The following is an 18,250-nucleotide window of genomic DNA, read 5'->3' as shown; positions in this document are numbered from 1 at the left end:
TCAGTTTGGCCAGGCGGCCAGCTCTAGGAAGAGTCCTGGTGGTTCCAAACTTCTTCCATTTATGGATGATGGAGGCCACTGTGCTTAATGGGACCTTCAATGCTGCAGACATTTTTCTGTACCCTTCCCCAGATCTGTGCCTCGATACAATCCTGTCTCGGAGGTCTACAGACACTTCATGGTTTGTGCTCTGACATGCACCGTTAACTGTGGGACCTTATAAAGACAGGTGTGTGCCTTTCCAAATCATGTCCAATCAACTGAATTTACCACAGGTGGACTCCAATCAAGTTGTAGATACCTCTCAAGGATGATCAATGGAAACAGGATGCACCTGAGCTCAATTTTGAGTGTCATGGCAAAGGCTGTGAATACTTATGTACATGTGATTTTTTTCGTTTTTTATTTTTAATAAATTTGCAAAGATTTCAAACAAACTTCTTTCACGTTGTCATTATGGGGTATTGTTTGTAGAATTTTGAGGAAAATAATGAATTTAATCCATTTTGGAATAAGGCTGTAACATAACAAAATGTGGAAAAAGTGAAGCGCTGTGAATACTTTCCGGATGCACTGTACAGCTTGGGAACTCATGTGGAAATCCGCTACTCCGATTTCGCCAAGATGAAGGTGCGCAACGTCACGCATACATGTCAGCACCAAGAGATATTTACAGTCAATGAAAAACATTCACTTTTATTAAATAATACACATTAATGGGTCAAATTTTTTACATTACATTATAATAAAACATATTCAGAAAACGTTTGCAGAGACAGTTGTGCAAAACACAGTACATTTTAGTGTCTTTTGATAATCGTACACCTTTAGAACAAATGCTAGCATTGCACAGCACCATTTTCAGTTGGGTTGCTAGGAGACGTATCTTTTGAAAATCCATCACCTGCTAAGCTAACCAGAGGATTGCAGTTTCTTTTATATGGCATCTTCCAATGCATCGGCAATGGAATGATTTTATGGTCAGAGATTAGAGATATCAAATAAGAATTACTTGCTAGGCATGTGACGGTATTTGGTTATACGGTATATCAAGGTAACTAACATGCACAGTATTATCGTGGGCACTTCAGAATACCGTAGATAATTCTAGATAACCTTTTAGCCAAATTATTTAGATTTTTCTGATCGCACAGTAGTTTATATTCCATTAATAAATCATGATTTACAACACTGCGTGTATGTGGCACAAATGACACGCGCACTCTGATGTAAACAAACCAGTGTGGACTAGAAGCATGGCTGAGGAACGCAGCCAACCCTTTATCCGCCTTCTAATAGGGTTAAGTCGTAAGTGTGGAAGTATTTTGGGATCCATAAAAATGCAGAGGGATTGATGGTTTCCCTTGCGTCAGAAAAGTGGCAGCGAAACATGAGAACACATCCAACATAATTGGTCTTTTGTGTGACAATCATTCTGTTAAATTCAGCAAGATACAGGTAACTTGTAATTTTTCCAAACTGTTTTTGAAAACTGAAAGACAACACTATAAGAGACAACTAGCTAAGTGACAAATAAGATGACAAAGAAAGTGAACAGTTGTTGACATTTGCAGATAATGTGTAGTTTGCTTTCAAGTGGCCAGAGAGTAGTTCGCTAAAACTCTGCTAGCTATACAGTAATGTTTGCGTCTCATAGTAACAACTCAAATACAGTTGGAATCAGATAATACTAAGTCCTGTAATTAATAATAGCAATGTGACCCAATGATGATTCAATATTAATTTTGAAGTTAGAACGTCACGCAAATGTACATTTCCATGAGTGAACTTGCGGTTATTAATTTTGTAGCTAGTGCCTAGCTATATATTAGCAGCTGGCTTGCTATCCAGAAAAAAACATCTGATCTGTAATGATCCTTGTGGCATAATTAAAATATTAAGATGTCAACTAAATGTTATATTTGGATATGTATCTATGGTTGTTTTTTAAACGTTCAAGGTTCTTTTAAGTTCAATTAATTGTTTGTTTTTTTTACATTTTCAGGCACAAATAACACTATTTTCTGAAATTGGCAACAGATGGTAGAAATTATTCAGCTGAAATCTGTACTATCTAAAATTCAAAGCACTGCCCCCAGTGGCTGAAGCTGGAAGTGTTGTTAAACATATTGGTACGTGTGAGGTCCAGTTTCTAGATGAAATGTCCACAGCAAGCCAAAAGCAAGTTGTATTTTTAGCTGTAAATTATGTAAAACTTTATTAACTCTAACCTAAACCCTAACCCTAAACTAGAGGTGTGCATCTCGACTCAAATTATTCAAGTATGACTTCGAGTTCAGGTGTGTAACTAAGTCACAGACACACGCGAACGGACGAGTCACTGGCGCAAGGTGAGCAGAGATGAGTGGGCTATTCAATTCGTTTCAATTGGAGCTGAGCACCACGCTCGCAAGAGTAATTGACAGCGGTGTGGAGCAAGTTCTGAGAGTGGCCAAGAGCATAACATAATTGAGAAATGCTCAAGTTTATTCAGATGAGAAGCAAAAAATGCAGACTTCAAACAGACTTGAAATGATGATTGCACACATTCATTGTTGCAATACTGTGGCTGGGTAAGCAAAAGTGTAATAAATCAACAGTGTTTATATATGCTTTGGACATTCTGACATGAAGCGGGCATCTTTCCAACTGTAATTCTTAGTCCCACTTAGTCCCAATAAACTGAAAATAACAAAAACATTGAAGAAAAACATCATATAATGGTAGGGCTACTAAACATTAGATCTCTTTCAACCAAAGCACTAATTGTAAATGAAATTATTACAAATCATAGTTTGGATGTGCTCTGTTTGACTGAAACCTGGCTTAAACCAGATGAATATATTGGTTTAAATGAATCTACTCACCCAGGTAACATGAGCCTCGTCTGCAGGGTTGAGGTGGTGTTGCTTCGATTATAGAAAATTAAAGAAAAAAGCCCCGCACCATGGTACAGTGATCACACTCATGCTCGGAAAATGAAGAGCAAGAGGAAGAATACAAAATTACAGGTATTTCACATGGAAGGATATTGTCTCTAACTACAGACAGGCTCTAAAAGCTGCCAGGTCAGCATATTTTAGCAAACCCATAAAAATAATGACAACTATCCTAGGTGTTTATTCAGCACTGTGGCTAAATTGGTTCGGAATAAAACTCGAACCAGATATTCCATCGCAGCACAAGAGTAATGACTTCATGAATTTCTTTACTGATAAAATTGAAATCATATTAAATAAAATTGGAATTACGCAGTCATCTGTCACAGTACCTCAGAAAACAGTGCTTCATAATTTTCCACACAAGCAGCATCAATCCTTCGCTGTCATAGTTCATGAAGAGCTAACAAATCTTATCGAAACATCAAAAGCAACAATGTGTACATTTCATTCATAAACTATTCAGACCCCTTCATTTTTTCACATTTTGTTATGTTGCAGCCTTCTGTGAAAATGCTTTAAATTATTTATTTTTTCACATCAATCTACACTCCATACCCCAGAATGACAAAGCAAAAACCAGGTTTTTGATAACTTTGCAAATTTATTAAAAGAAAAAACTGAAATATCACATTGACATAAGTATTTAGACCCTTTGCTATGACACTTGAAATTTAGCTCAGGTGCATCCCATTTCTCTGGATCATCTTTGAGATGTTTCTACACTTTGATTGGAGTCCACATGTGGCAAATTCAATTGATTGGACATGATTTGGAAAGGGACGCCTGTCTATATAAGGTCTCACAGCTGAAAATGCATATCAGAGCGTAAACCAAGCCATGTGGTCAAAGGAACTGCCTGCAGAGCTCAAAGGCAGGATAGTGTCGAGAGACAGATCTGGGGAAGGCTACAAAAAATGTGGCTGCATTGAAGGTTCCCAAGAGCACAGTGGCCTCCATAATTCTTAAATGGAAGAAGTTTGTAACAACCAGGACTCTTCCTAGAGCTGGCTGCCCAGCCCAACTGAGCAATCGGGGGAGAAGGGCCTTGGTAAGAGAGGAGACCAAGAACCCAATGATCACTCTGGTTGAGCTCCAGAGATCATGTGTGGAGATTGGAGAAACTTGCAGAAGGACAACCATCACTGCAACACTCCACCGATCTGAGCTTTATGGCAGAGTGGCCAGACGGAAGCCTCTCCTCAGTGCAAGACACATAAAAAAGAACCTAAAGGACTCTCCGACAGTGAGAAACAACATTTTCTGGTCTGATGAAATGAAGATCGAACTGTTTGGCTTCAATTCCAAGCATCATGTCTGGAGTAAACCAGGCACCGCTCATCACCTGCGCAATACCATTCCAAAGGTAAAGCATGCTGTGGGAATGTTTTTTAGTGGCAGGGACTAGGGGACTGGTCAGGTTTGAAGGAAAGCTGAATGCAGCAAAATAAAAGCGATATCCTTAATGAAAACCTGGTCCAGAGCGCTCAGGACCTCAGACTGGGCTGAAGGTTCACCTTCCAGCAGGACAATGACCCTAAGCACACAGCCAAGACAATGCAAGTGTGGCTTAGGGACAACTCTGTGAATGTCCTTGAGTGGCCCAGCCACAGCCCGGACTTGAACAAAATAGAACATCTCTGGAGAGACCTGAAAATGGCTGTCAACTGACGGTCCCCATCCAACCTGACAGAGCTTGAGAGGATCTGCAGTGAAAAATGGCAGAAAATCCCCAAATCCAGGTGTGCAAAGATTGTTGCATCATATCCCAAAAGACTTGAGGCTGTAATCGCTGCCAAAGGTGCTTCAACTAAGTACTCAGTTAAGGGTCTGAATACTTATGTCAATGTGATTGCAAAATTAATAAAAAGAAAAAACTGAAATAAGTTATAAAAAATCAGGTTTTTGCTTTGTCATTATGGGGTACGGAGTGAAAAAGCATTTTAGCATGAGGCTGCAACAACAAAATGTGAAAAAAATTAAGGGGTCTGAATACTTTATGAATGCACTGTATGTTAGAACCAATAGCAATTATGCTCTTAAAAGAGGTGTTACCTGTAATTTCAGAACCTCTTCTTAATATTATTTACTCTTCGATATCCTTAGGACATGTCCAAAGAAACTTTAAAATGGCAGTTATCAAACCTCTTATCAAGAAGCCACAGCTTGATCAAGGTAAATTGACTAATTATAGACTGATTGCAAATCTCCCATTTATGTCAAATATGCTAGAAAAGGTAGTGTCCTCACAACTATGTTCATTTCTATAGAGAAATGGTATATATGAACAATTTCAGTCAGGATTTAGGCCCCATCACAGTATAGAAACTGCTCTTATCAGAGTTATAAATGACTTTCTCTTATCATCTGATTGTGGCTGCATTTCTCTTCTAGTGCTTTTAGATCTTGGTGCTGCCTTCGATACCATAGATCATGACATTCTCTTGGATAGGCTTGAAAATGATGATGGCATTTGTGGACAGGCATTAGCTTGGTTTAGGTCCTGTTTAGCAGACCACTACCACTTTGTCTTGTAAACCAGGAATTGTCAGATCAAACAAAAGTTAAGTATGAGGTACCACAGGGATCAGTTTTAGGGCCTCTGCTTTTCTCCTTATATATGCTTCCTCTGGGAGATATTATCAGGAATTGTGGAATAAGTTTCCACTGTTATGCCGACGATATCCAACTTTATATTTCTTCGAAACCAGACGAAATTTCACAATTCTTCAAATTAGAAAACCTCTGGGGGTCGCAGACCCCCTGTTGAAGACCCTTGCTTTATAAATATTACAGTTTCATTTGAAAAAGCTTCTTTGAAACGATGTGTGTTGTAAAAAGCGCTATACAAATGAAAATGACTTGATTTTGTATATTTAAAATGATATTATTGCTCTTGAACTGAAAACATCAATACACACTCGCTGCACCACGTCCCAAAGCGACAGCTCCCTGACGTTGTGAGCGGCTTTGGGCAGATTTCTTCCTCTTCAGTGAACACCGTTTCACGTCTGCTCTGTTTTTCAATTGTTGTCCTTTACGAACAAGCGCTGGACAGACGTCTTTGAGCATTGCACAGCATCTTGCACAGGATTTTTTCTTTTTGCCAAATTTTTAAGACACATTGTCACTGTCTAGTTAAAAAAACATGCAGAAAATGCATCTCGAGTCACCTGCATTTTTTTTTTATTCATTGCGCTGCATCTTGCTTGTTTTTAGTGCATGTGTCACAAAAATTCAGTTTATTGTTTACTGCCTGTGTATGTTTACTGTTACGAATGTTGTCTACGATGCTTACATACTACATCCTATTATTTTGAGAAGAAATTATAAAGAGAGTGAGTGATTTTGGGTTTGGTTCGGGTTTAAAATTCGACAGTACCGGTTTGGTCGGGTCACACAGTCTCGGGTACAGGTTGGGTTGGGGCCTCATTTTAAGGACCGGACAGACCTCTAGCCTAAACATAACCATTTAATAATTGGAGTAAAAAAATTAAATTAGAGGGAAAATGTAACCTCCAAATCGCACTGACAATTGCACAATTACTTCCTGGTTTCCACAGGATCAGAACCCGGACATCAGTACAAGAACTTTCAGAAGCTATATGTCATTGCAGGTGCAGTTATAGTTGTTTTGATTACAGTTTTGTTTTGAACTAGATAAATAACTGACATATATTGTATTAAATACAATGTCTTACTGAATACAAAGTAACAACAGAAATATTGTAATTCCTAATTGTTTCAGTCACTCTCTCAATACCTCCTTTTGAGCCGGTTCATACATATTTTGCATTATTATGCCAAAGGGGCATTTACATTTACATTTATTCATTTGGCAGACGCTTTTATCCAAAGTGACTTACAAAAGAGGATCATAAGCAAATCATCTTAGGAGACAGTGGTATAAAAAGTGCTGTATTACAAAGTATCACTAGCATCATAACAGTATTCAAAACAAAATAAAGTGCAACAGAATTTTATTTTATTTATTTATTTTTTTTTTAGTGACTGGTTAAGTGCTCATGGAAAAGATGTGTTTTTAGTCGTTTTTTGAAGACAGAGAGTGAGTCAGCTTCACGGATGGAGTTGGGAAGGTCATTTCACCAACGTGGTACGATGAAGCTGAAAGTCCGGGAAAGTGTTTTGGTGCCTCTTTGTGTTGGTACAACAAGGCGATGTTCCTTAGCCGACCGCAGGCTTCTAGTGGGCGCGTAGCTCTGCATAAATGATTTTAGGTATGCTGGAGCAGACCCAGTGACAGTTCTGTATGCCAGCATCAGAGCCTTGAATTTGATACATGCATCAACCAGCAGCCAGTGGAGGGAGACAAGGAGTGGTGTAACATGTGCTCTCTTTGGTTCATTAAAGACCAGACGTGCTGCTGCATTCTGGATCATTTGGAGGGGTCTAATTGCACATGCAGGGAGGCCTGCAATGAGAGCGTTACAGTAGTCCAGTCTAGTTATGACAAGTGACTGGACAAGCAGTTGTGTGGCATGTTCAGAGAGGAAGGGTCTTATCTTCCTGATATTGTAGAGCGTAAATCTACATGATCTTGTGGTCTTTGAGATGTGGTCTGTGAAATTCAGTCTATTGTCGATGGTTACCCCTACATTTTTGACCGATTTGGAAGGCGTTACTGTAGTTGCACCCAGCTGCACGGTGATGATGTGTTCAACAGCAGGGTTGGCTGGAAAGACAAGGAGTTAAGTCTTGGCTGGGTTGAGTTGCAGGTGGTGCTCCTTAATCCAGGCCGAGATGTCCGCCAGGCAGGCAGAAATTCGAGCAGTCACTGTGGTGTCGTTGGGCTGGAAAGACAAGTAGAGTTGCGTGTCATCAGCGTAGCAGTGGTAAGAGAAACCATGTGCCTGAATGATGGGTCCCAGTGATGTTGTGTATATAGAGAAGAGAAGTGGCCCAAGCACTGATCCCTGAGGTACCCCAGTAAGTAGCTGATGTGGCTTGGATACCTCACCTCTCTAGGCTACCTTGAAGGACCTACCTGAGAGATAGGGATTAAACCAGTCAAGCACAGTTCCTGTGATGCCCAGCGAGGAGAGGGTGGAGAGTAAGATCTGATGATTGACTGTGTCAAAGGCTGCAGAGAGGTCCAGCAGAATCAGGACTGATGATCTGGATTCAGCTTTCGCCCGTCTCAGCGACTCAGTGACAGACAGCAGGGCAGTCTCGGTGGGGTGTCCACTTTTAAAGCCTGACTGATTGTCATCCAGCAGAGATTTGATTGAAAACTGCCCTTTCAAGTGTTTTTGCCATGAATGGGATGAGAGAGACTGGTCTGTAGTGTTCTATTTGTGTGGGATTAAGTGCGGGTTTCTTCAGCAGCGGGGTTACTCGAGCCTGCTTAAATTTAGTGGGAAAAGTGCCTGTAAGTAGAGATGTGTTAATTATGTGTGTGAGTGCAGGTAGGATGGATGGAGAAATGGCCTGGAGAAGGTGAGAAGGAATGGGGTCAAGGGAGCAGGTAGTGGGTGGTTGGAGAGGAGGAGTTTAGAGACCTCAGTGTCAGTCAGAGGAGAGAGCATAGAGACAGAAGAGTTGCATACAGGAGACAGGTGTTTGACAAGGTGTGGTGCTGAGAATGTATTGCTGATGGTTGTAACCTTATTAGTAAAAAATGTGGCAAAGACATCTGCTGTCAGTGATGTGTCAGGCGGTGGAGGGGGAGGGCAGAGAAGTGTGTTGAATGTTCTAAACAAGCTGCGAGTGTCTGTGGTGCTGTTGATCTTGTTCTGGTAATAGAGTTGCAAGCAGGGACTGATATTTACCTAGATCTGCTGGATCTTTAGATTTCCGCCATCTCCTCTCAGCTGCCCTGAGGTCAGTCCGATGTTCACGAAGGACGTCAGACAGCCAGAGGCTGGGTGGTGTAGCACGTGCTGGCCTAGAGGAGATAGGACAGATGTTGTAGACAGGTTGTTAAAGTAGAGCTTAGTGTGTCTGTGGCAATGTTTACTTTAAGCGTGGTAAATACATTTTGTGTAGGAAGAGATGTAGAGACAGCAGAGAACGGAGGTTACGGCGAAAGGAAACCAATGGTGGAGTCTGTTTTAATGTAGATGGGAGGGTCATGTTGAATTGAACAAAGTAGTGATCAGAGACATGTAAAGGAGTAACAAGAATATTTGAGTTGGTACAGTTACGTGAAAAGATGAGGTCCAGCTGGTTGCCCGATCTGTGAGTTGCTGTGGTGTGTAGTTTTTCCAAGTCAAATGAGGCCAGGAGAGTATTCAATTCAGTGGCCTGGGGCTTGTCTTGGTGTATGTTGAAATTACCAAGAACCACAAGTGGCCTACCATCCTCCGGCAAGGAGGACAGCAGGACATCCAACTCCTCAAGAAAGTTTTACATTTAGCTTCTTGGAGTAAAAGCTGTCTCACTGCTCTTGTATTCTTACAGTTTTTCACAATTCATAAGACACATTTCTTGAAACCTTCACCCATATTATCATGACTTTAAGTCAAGTCAAGTCAACCTTTATTTATAAAGCACATTTAAAAACAACAGAAGTTGACCCAAAGTGCTTTACAGATCAAACTAAATGACAGAGTGATATAAAAACAGATTGATTTAAAGTTAAATATAAAACATAATATAATAAAAACATTTAAATACAACATCACGTATTTATCCATTTCAAACTGTTCAATTATCTATTCAGAAGCTACAGAATAAAAATATGTTTTTAAAGAAGATTTAAAAATGGCTAATGATGAAGCTGACCTCACATGGACCTCCCTATCACAGAAAAGGCACGGTCACTCTTAGATCTATAGCGACAATGAGGACCCTCAATAGAAGTTGATCAGAAGACCTGAGCACTCTGGTGGGGGAGTAAGGGAGGAGAAGGTCACTGATATATTGGGGCACGAGACCAGATAGTGCCTTGCAGACAAAAATCTGAATTTTAAAATTGATCCTGAATTTCACAGGAAGCCAGTGTAGAGATGGTAAAACTGGGGTAATGTGATCCCTCTTACTTGACCCTGTTAAAAGCCTAGCTGCTGTGTTTTGAACCAGCTGTAGACGGATGCAGGTTGGGGCAGACCAATGTACAATGAGTTACAATAGTCTAACTTTGATGAAATAAGTGAGTGGATCACAATTTCCAAGTCTTTATGGGAAAGAAAATGTTTTATTTTAGCGATAGATCTCAGGTGGAAAAAGTTACCCTTGACAACAGTCTAAAATCACTCCAAGACTCCTCACATGATCTTGTACATTTGACGACAGAGGACCTAATGGGCAACCAGGCCATGTAATGAGGACATGGAGGAACCTAAAATCAGAACTTCAGATTTGATTTCATTTAATTGTAAGAAATTGTTTGCCAGCCAATGTTTAATATCTTTGAAGCAATTTAGGGCATTCTCAGATGAACAGTTCTTGTCTACACTCACTGGGAAATAAAATTGGGAATTGTCAGCATAACAGTGATAAGATATGCTGTACTTCTGAAAAATAGAGCTCAGAGGAAGCATATACAGGGAAAATAACAAGGGTCCTAATATCGACCCTTGAGGGACACCACACTGTAATTGAGCTGACGTAGAAAATTACCTACATTTACAGAGAACGTCCTTTCTTTTAGATAGGAGGAAAACCACTGGAGGGTCATACCTTGGATGCCAATCATACATTCTAGACAATTGAGAAGAATATTATGGTCGATAGTGTCGAACGCGGCACTGAGATGTAATAAAACTAAGACGACAGGTGAACCTGAATCCATGGAGAGTAAAATATAATTAGTGTCCTTCAACAATGCAGATTCAGTGCTGTGCAAGTGTCTGAAAACAGACTGAAATGTATCTAAAATGTTAAATGTATTTAGACTGGAGTGGAGCTGCGAATAAACATCTCTCTCCAAAATCTTTGAAAAAAAAGGCAGTTTGGAGATTGGTCTGTGATTGTTGTGTATTGCCGGATCCAAAAAAGTTTTTTTTAACAAATGATGATGTAGAATTGCATGTTTAAAACTACTTGGAGCAACTCCACTTGCTAATGAGCTGTTAATTATAGTTGTCACACTGGAACTGATAGTAATGAAAACTTATTTAAGAAGGCACGGAGAAAGAATATCCAGCTTGTAACTGGAACACTTCATCTTGGAGACTACATCTGCTAACTGTGCTGACGAAACTGGTTCAAAGTGAGTCAGGGAGCTGGACAGGGAAGGAATGAGTGGTTGATCAAACTGTGCAGGTACAATCGCACCTTTAATCTGCTCAATTTTTTGAATAAAGAAGTTTAAAAATGTTTCACAGGTCTCTTGGGTGGCGTCCAGAAAAGCATTTCTTGTTGGGTTTAAAACGGAATCAATTGTTTTGAACAATACTTTTGGTCGATTTGCGTTATCAGAGATTAATGTAGAGAAAAATGTAGATTTCGCTTCCTTTACAGCTCTCTGATAGTTTGTTAAACACTCCTTTAAAGGAGACCTACTATGCCCCTTTTTACAAGATGTAATATAAGTCTCAGGTGTCCCCAGAATGTGTCTGTGAAGTTTCAGCTCAAAATACCCCACAGATCATTTATTATACCATGTTGTAAATGCCTCTTTTTGGGTGGAATCAAAAACACGCTGTTTTCGTGTGTGTCTCTTTAAATGCAAATGAGCTGCTGCTCCCCGCCCCCTTTCTGGAACAGGGCTGTGCCTTTACAGCTCGTGCTTTGGAAACTATAGCAACAACAAATCAGAACCAATATGACTGACACCGTAAATACCGGAGTTCAGCCATATATGTATGAGCAACCATAAACGACGCAAAACATAGGCATTTTGAGTTTGTGATAGTGCTTCTTATGTAGAAAATCACTTGCTGCCCTCCATCTGCATTTCACGCCACAGCAACGCAGTGACGTGACGTCATGTGCAAACAAGCTGTAACGACATAGCTCTGGTGAATACAATCAGAGACAATGGTAACTTTAGCTGCATTAGCCATGGAATAAGCTAACAAACACATTCGGAAAGGTGATTTGCAAACATTCACAAAATATAAAGTGCGATACTTACATCATCAGGATATAAAGCTGGAACATGAACAGCTGGTACTGATCCATGCTTGAGAATCAAATATTTAGAAAAGCCTGCTTTATATTGTCCCTCATTCACAAAGCAGTCCGGTGTAAAATGATTTGCTCAAACATACACAAATTTTGGTATGTTTTGGGGCACATTTTCTTCAAAAACAAACCTTGTCCACTGCGTCTTCAGTGGCTCTGATGCCGGGAGTACATGAAGACTCTTATGTTCACTTTTACAGCCTACAACAGAACACGTATGACGCTTATGAAGCTGAGACATTATTCTTCTCACTGTAGCTGCTCCAGCGTGGAAAAAAATGGCGGACTGTGTGTCGATCACTCAGGGGAGGATCTATGATAATAGGGTGGAGTCCGTCACCAGTCGTGGGCGTGGCCTGCTCTAAAGTGACGTCACTTTAGAGCAGATACGAAAGCCGGTCATTTTGTTTTTGATAAATAGAAATATAAGAAAGAGGAGTGGGTGGACTTTTAACATTGTAGGGTGGTTGTGTACACACTGCCGACTCACATTTATGTTCAAACACCATGTAAAAGTGAATTTTGCATAATAGGTCCCCTTTAAAATGTCATAAGACACAAAACACAAAACCAAATCTTCAAACTACATTCACAAAACCCCTGACTCTTCTGGCAAAATCAAACAATCGCCTCGAAACCATTTCATCTTTGCTCAAAATCAAACAGCCAGTCAATATATAAACACTACAGAGCATTCATTAGATACTATATCAGAAAATGGAGATTACAGCATCCAGGGCATTTAGTTACAGAATTTTTTTTTATTGTATATAGTAAGTGCATTTTGCAATAACATAAAAAAAAAAAAAAGTAATCACAACTTAGTACATTGAATATATTGTATACTGTAAGTACTGCAAGTAATACAGTATTGAATGTCTGTATATTCAGCACTTGCATACTGTAAAAATACAGTAAACCAACTGCAAACCACAAAGAACACTAAATGAAAAACACAGAGTACACAATATTGTGCAAATGCAAAATCAAAATCAATGAGAGATTCATTCTGCCTCAGCATCACGTCTTCGTGCTTCGTGTATTTTGTACAATTGGTTTGATCACATCAGTAGAAACAAGTGTGAACAATTTTGAGTCGGTGTGTGTAAACGATGACAGCTGTGTTGTAGTTGTGTTTAACTTTTTCCGCCCGTGTTTACCGTGCATCACAGTGCGAAATGTGTTTTAGTTAGTGATAACGTGTTTTAGAATTTTGCAAAAAGAGTGATTGATTCGACAAATGGGTTTAGGCCACTGAGCATTTGGTTCAGAGAATGGGGCTTGGTGTTTTAGCAATTCAGAAAAACTGTAAGTGAGTTTCTGGCAGCACTTCATAACAGTAAACAATTAGTTTCTGACCGACTTTTCAAATTAACAAGCTGCCAGTGAAGTATTTCAAAGGCTGGTGCTACAGTTGGGGCCACTGCACAGCTTAACAGGGTTGACAGAACATACCTCAGCTCTTTCCTGAAGGTTTTCACAGATTTGTGGAATATAATTATCCCCCTGTGGCTGGTGAAATGTTTGCATAAGTGCTCCAGTGTTTATTATTATTGCTGCTGGTTTATGGTTGAGTTGTTAAGTGGCCATTTGTTAACACAATGGTGAAATGCTTGAAGGCAGCCTGATAGACTTCACAGAGGCCTGATGAAACAGCAGTTTTACTCACAATGCTGTAATTAAAACACTGACAAACACCTACAACACTGGCTCACAGAGAGTAGCAGTATATACTTCATAAAGGCACTCAGGTGGAGAGTAATCTGTAAGTGCACATGTGGACTGTGAGTTTAACAGTTGGACTGTATACACAAATACTGCAAGAGCTTTTCTCACAACTAACTTAACTCTTTTGAGCCATTTTTGCAATGACTTTTAACCAAATAATGTCAAGGAGATTTTTAGTGGATGTATGAATTCAGTTCCCTTTAAGATCACACAGGTGTCCTAGCAGAGGAACCACATTAACTGTCAACATGTTCTACTTGCATTTGACAACTAGAAAGAGTCAGAATACTTCTATTAATTTTGAAAACATATCTATTGTTTTAAAATTAGGAATTGTTGTGAAATGTTGTGCTTGAAAAGTGTTTGTGTGCCATTTTTCCCAGTAGAACATTGCCCAGAGCATCACACTCCCTCCACCGGCTTGTCGTCTTTTCACAGTGCATCCTGGTAAACGGCACACCCGTACACCGCTGTCCATGTGATGTAAAAGAAAACGGGACTCATTAGACCAGGTGAACTTCTTCCACTGCTCCAAGGTCCAGTTCCGATGCTCACGTGCCCATTGTAGCCACTTTCGACCGTGGACAGGGGTCATCATGGGCACTCTGACCGGTCTGTGGTTATGCAGCCCCATACAAAACAGGGTGCGATGCACTGTGTGTTGTGACACATTCCTCCCATACCATCATTACAATTTTCTGTGACTTGTGCCACAAGTTGGATTGGACCAGAAGGAATGGCATTTGTTACCCTCGTGCATCGATGAGCCTTGTGCTGCTGGTTTGAGGTCTGTCCCTCCTCGGACCACTGTCGGTAGGTACTCAACACTGCTGACCAGTAGCACCTCACAAGCCTTGCTGTTTTAAGAAAGTATTCACAGCGCTTCACTTTTTCCACATTTTGTTATGTTACAGCCTTATTCCAAAATGGATTAAATTCATTATTTTCCTCGAAATTCTACAAACAATACCCCATAATGACAACGTGAAAGAAGTTTGTTTGAAATCTTTGCAAATTTATTAAAAATAAAAAAAAAATCACATGTACATAAGTATTCACAGCCTTTGCCATGACACTCAAAATTGAGCTCAGGTGCATCCTGTTTCCACTGATCATCCTTGAGATATTTCTACAATTTGATTGGAGTCCACCTGTGGTAAATTCAGCTGATTGGACATGATTTGGAAAGGCACACACCTGTCTATATAAGGTCCCACAGTTAACAGTGCATGTCAGAGCACAAACCAAGCCATGAAGTCCAAGGAATTGTCTGTAGACCTCCGAGACAGGATTGTATCAAGGCACAGATCTGGGGAAGGGTACAGAAAAATGTCTGCAGCATTGAAGGTCCCAATGAGCACAGTGGCCTCCATCATCCGTAAATGGAAGAAGTTTGGAACCACCAGGACTCTTCCTAGAGCTGGCCGCCCGGCCAAACTGAGCGATCGGGGGAGAAGGGCCTTAGTCAGGGAGGTGACCAAGAACCCGATAGTCACTCTGACAGAGCTCCAGCATTTCTCTGTGGAGAGAAGAGAACCTTCCAGAAGAGCAACCATCTCTGCAGCACTCCACCAATCAGGCCTGTATGGTAGAGTGGCCAGACGGAAGCCACTCCTCAGTAAAAGGCACATGACAGCCCGCCTGGAGTTTGCCAAAAGGCACCTGAAGGACTCTCAGACCATGAGAAACAAAGATTGAACTCTTTGGCCTGAATGGCAAGCATCATGTCTGGAGGAAACCAGGCACCGCTCATCATCTGGCCAATACCATCCCTACGGTGAAGCATGGTGGTGGCAGCATCATGCTGTGGGGATGTTTTTCAGCAGCAGGAACTGGGAGACTAGTCAGGATCGAGGGAAAGATGAATGCAGCAATGTACAGAGACATCCTTGATGAAAATCTGCTCCAGAGTGCTCTGGACCTCAGACTGGGGCGAAGGTTCATCTTCCAACAGGACAACGACCCTAAGCACACAGCCAAGATAACAAAGGAGTGGCTCCGGGACAACTCTGTGAATGTCCTTGAATGGCCCAGCCAGAGCCCAGACTTGAACCCGATTGAACATCTCTGGAGAGATCTGAAAATGGCTGTGCACCGACGCTCCCCATCCAACCTGATGGAGCTTGAGAGGTCCTGCAAAGAAGAATGGGAGAAACTGCCCAAAAATAGGTGTGCCAAGCTTGTTGCATCAAACTCAAAAAGACTTGAGGCTGTAATTGGTGCCAAAGGTGCTTCAACAAAGTATTGAGCAAAGGCTGTGAATACTTATGTACATGTGTTTTTTTTTTTTTTTTTTTTTAATAAATTTGCAAAGATTTCAAACAAACTTCTTTCACGTTGTCATTATGGGGTATTGTTTGTAGAATTGAGGAAAATAATGAATTTAATCCATTTTGGAGTAAGGCTGTAACATAACAAAATGTGGAAAAAGTGAAGCGATGTGAATACTTTCCGGATGCACTGTAGATGGATAGATGGACAGACGGATAGAGAGATAGACAGACAGACAATCGTTCAATATATGTACAGTGGTTTATTGACATTGGTTGAAGTCATGGGTTTGTGCTTATAAAATGTATAGGCCTACCTTGTCAAATTAATATAAATATAATAAGTAATGTAATATGAGTACTTCTGGAATAATATGCTTAAGAAAACTAAACAAATAGTCTTACATTTGAGTTTTTCCAATTAATGTCAAGATGTCTATTATGTTGTACTCGTTTTTTTCTTTAAAGCTGCACTATGTAAGATTTTTTTAGTTAAAAATGAACAAATTGTCATTATTGATTGAGTACATCAGCAATCAGTGTTCAAATCAATGTCCTTACCTTTCCTCGATTCACAACGGTAAGCCTATAAAAATTATTTGGATTTTGAGCTGTCGGGTTCGATTTGGCACGAAATCGCTGGCTTATGACGTACATCCTTGTGTCACTACGTGATGTCCATGAACATAGGAAAGAAGAGCCAGCTGTCTCGTTCCCATGTAAACAGTAGATGGTGGTAATGCACTGTTTTAGTTTGCGAGTAGCCGTAAAAAATAAAAATAAAAAAAACTACAGTTCAGTTCAGTCACACACACATTTCAGAACAGCATTGTTGCAGTCTGGATGGATGTTTATCTGTTATCCGTTTGGTGAAGCTGTTTACCTGCTATAATGCTTGGATATGTTTTCTGGTAGGGTTGCTGAAGCTTATATTGCTTGTCATGCTTGAGTTCTTTATGTAAAAGCGCTTTTGAGTGTAGTGTCAGAAAAGCGCTAGAAGTGTAAAATTAATTAATTCAAAATATGTGAATACGAGTGTTGTTTATCTTCATCAAATCAAGTAATATTTCAGTTTTAAATGTTTAATCGTATAACATTATATCAACATGAAAATAGCACGCTATGACTCCGGCTCTGAATATTTCCAGTCATGATCACACACAGGCGATGTCCAGGTAAGCTCAAATCATGAGATTCATCCGCCAGAAGAGCAGTGCTGAAACACGACTGACGTAATGTATTCTTCTGCAAATTGCTTTCAATTTTAAGTTTCAGCCACAGATGTCGCTAGAGAGCACAAAGTTACGTAGTGCAGCTTTAAAATTTTGTGTATTTTGTTCTTGTCCATTGGCAGATTTTTTCCCCACTTTTTAAAAGCGTAAACCTAACTGGTTTATTTTTTTTTACAGTCATATTTTGCAGTGCAGTATAAACATTATACAAAACAACATATCATGTCCACGTGTGCGATAATAGATGATTAGTTGCTGTAAAGTGAGAAATGATTAAGAATATAACCCAAGTGGAGCCCTGCTGCTTTTCTCAAGAGTCATACTCCTCTCCCCGTCACCTCTTTACAGAGTAAATAAATGCGTGAGGACCTGTCAGTGGCAGCAAACACTGAATGAATGCATTTAGAAGAGCCAGCCTTAATAAATGCCTGTTTAGGTCTCCATGGAGACGAGTCAGCAGCATCTGTCTGTAGGCCAACAGATGATTGGACGGCATCTGCATTTGCATTCTTTTCATCTGAACTCTGGACACTTCATTTCAAGCGCCTAAATCACTGTTTCAATGCGACTGCTGTCTTTAAGTCAGATGGTCTTTTATGGTCTCCCAAATCAATATTAAATTAAACAAATTACCTAAGTACACAGTGTTTAGGGTCTTTACTTGGTTCCTTTGAATGAGAACTCTGGCTGTGTTTGAAAAGGAATACTAGCTTACTACCAACTAAATACTGCATAGTATACACTGTACACTACATACTATTTGTATTTATAATACTAAGTGAAACAGGAGGTATTATTGCACATTGCTGCACATCATGACCGCATTATCACCTTGGGTGTGCATTATTTTTCAATAGTTCAACGGTCCATCGTCAGTTATTCCTTACTTATACCACGGTCTGATCTAATACTCGATTCTGATTGGCTGGAATGCGTGCCGTTGAATGTTGAATGTGAATAGTGAATTCAGCTCGTTTTGCACGATAAAATT

The 18,250-nt window shown here is 40.1% G+C and overlaps 1 protein-coding gene across 4 annotated transcripts in view; it reads right to left on the bottom strand.

Annotated features, from left to right (window-relative positions):
* Nucleotides 1–18,250, bottom strand: part of LOC127416161 (A-kinase anchor protein 7) — a 118,834-nt gene that overhangs the window by 28,837 nt on the left and 71,747 nt on the right. The window contains exons 8-10 of one of the 4 annotated variants that reach the window (XR_007893065.1): nt 8,729–8,844; nt 7,945–8,300; nt 6,933–7,750 (exon numbers count right to left, since the gene is read on the bottom strand). Coding sequence is in view for 3 of the 4 variants with exons in the window: in XM_051655351.1 (XP_051511311.1) it covers nt 8,729–8,844 (116 nt within the window). In the remaining variant the exon portion in view is untranslated. Of the gene's footprint in view, nt 1–6,932; nt 8,301–8,728; nt 8,845–18,250 lie in introns of those variants that run through there. The other 3 variants (XM_051655349.1, XM_051655350.1, XM_051655351.1) reach the window with 3 other exon arrangements.

This window comes from Myxocyprinus asiaticus, chromosome 25 (assembly GCF_019703515.2).
Source record: "Myxocyprinus asiaticus isolate MX2 ecotype Aquarium Trade chromosome 25, UBuf_Myxa_2, whole genome shotgun sequence".
In the NCBI taxonomy this organism is placed as follows: domain Eukaryota; kingdom Metazoa; phylum Chordata; class Actinopteri; order Cypriniformes; family Catostomidae; genus Myxocyprinus; species Myxocyprinus asiaticus.
Note: the sequence above shows the minus strand (reverse complement) of the source record. Positions and strands in the feature narration are given on the sequence as shown.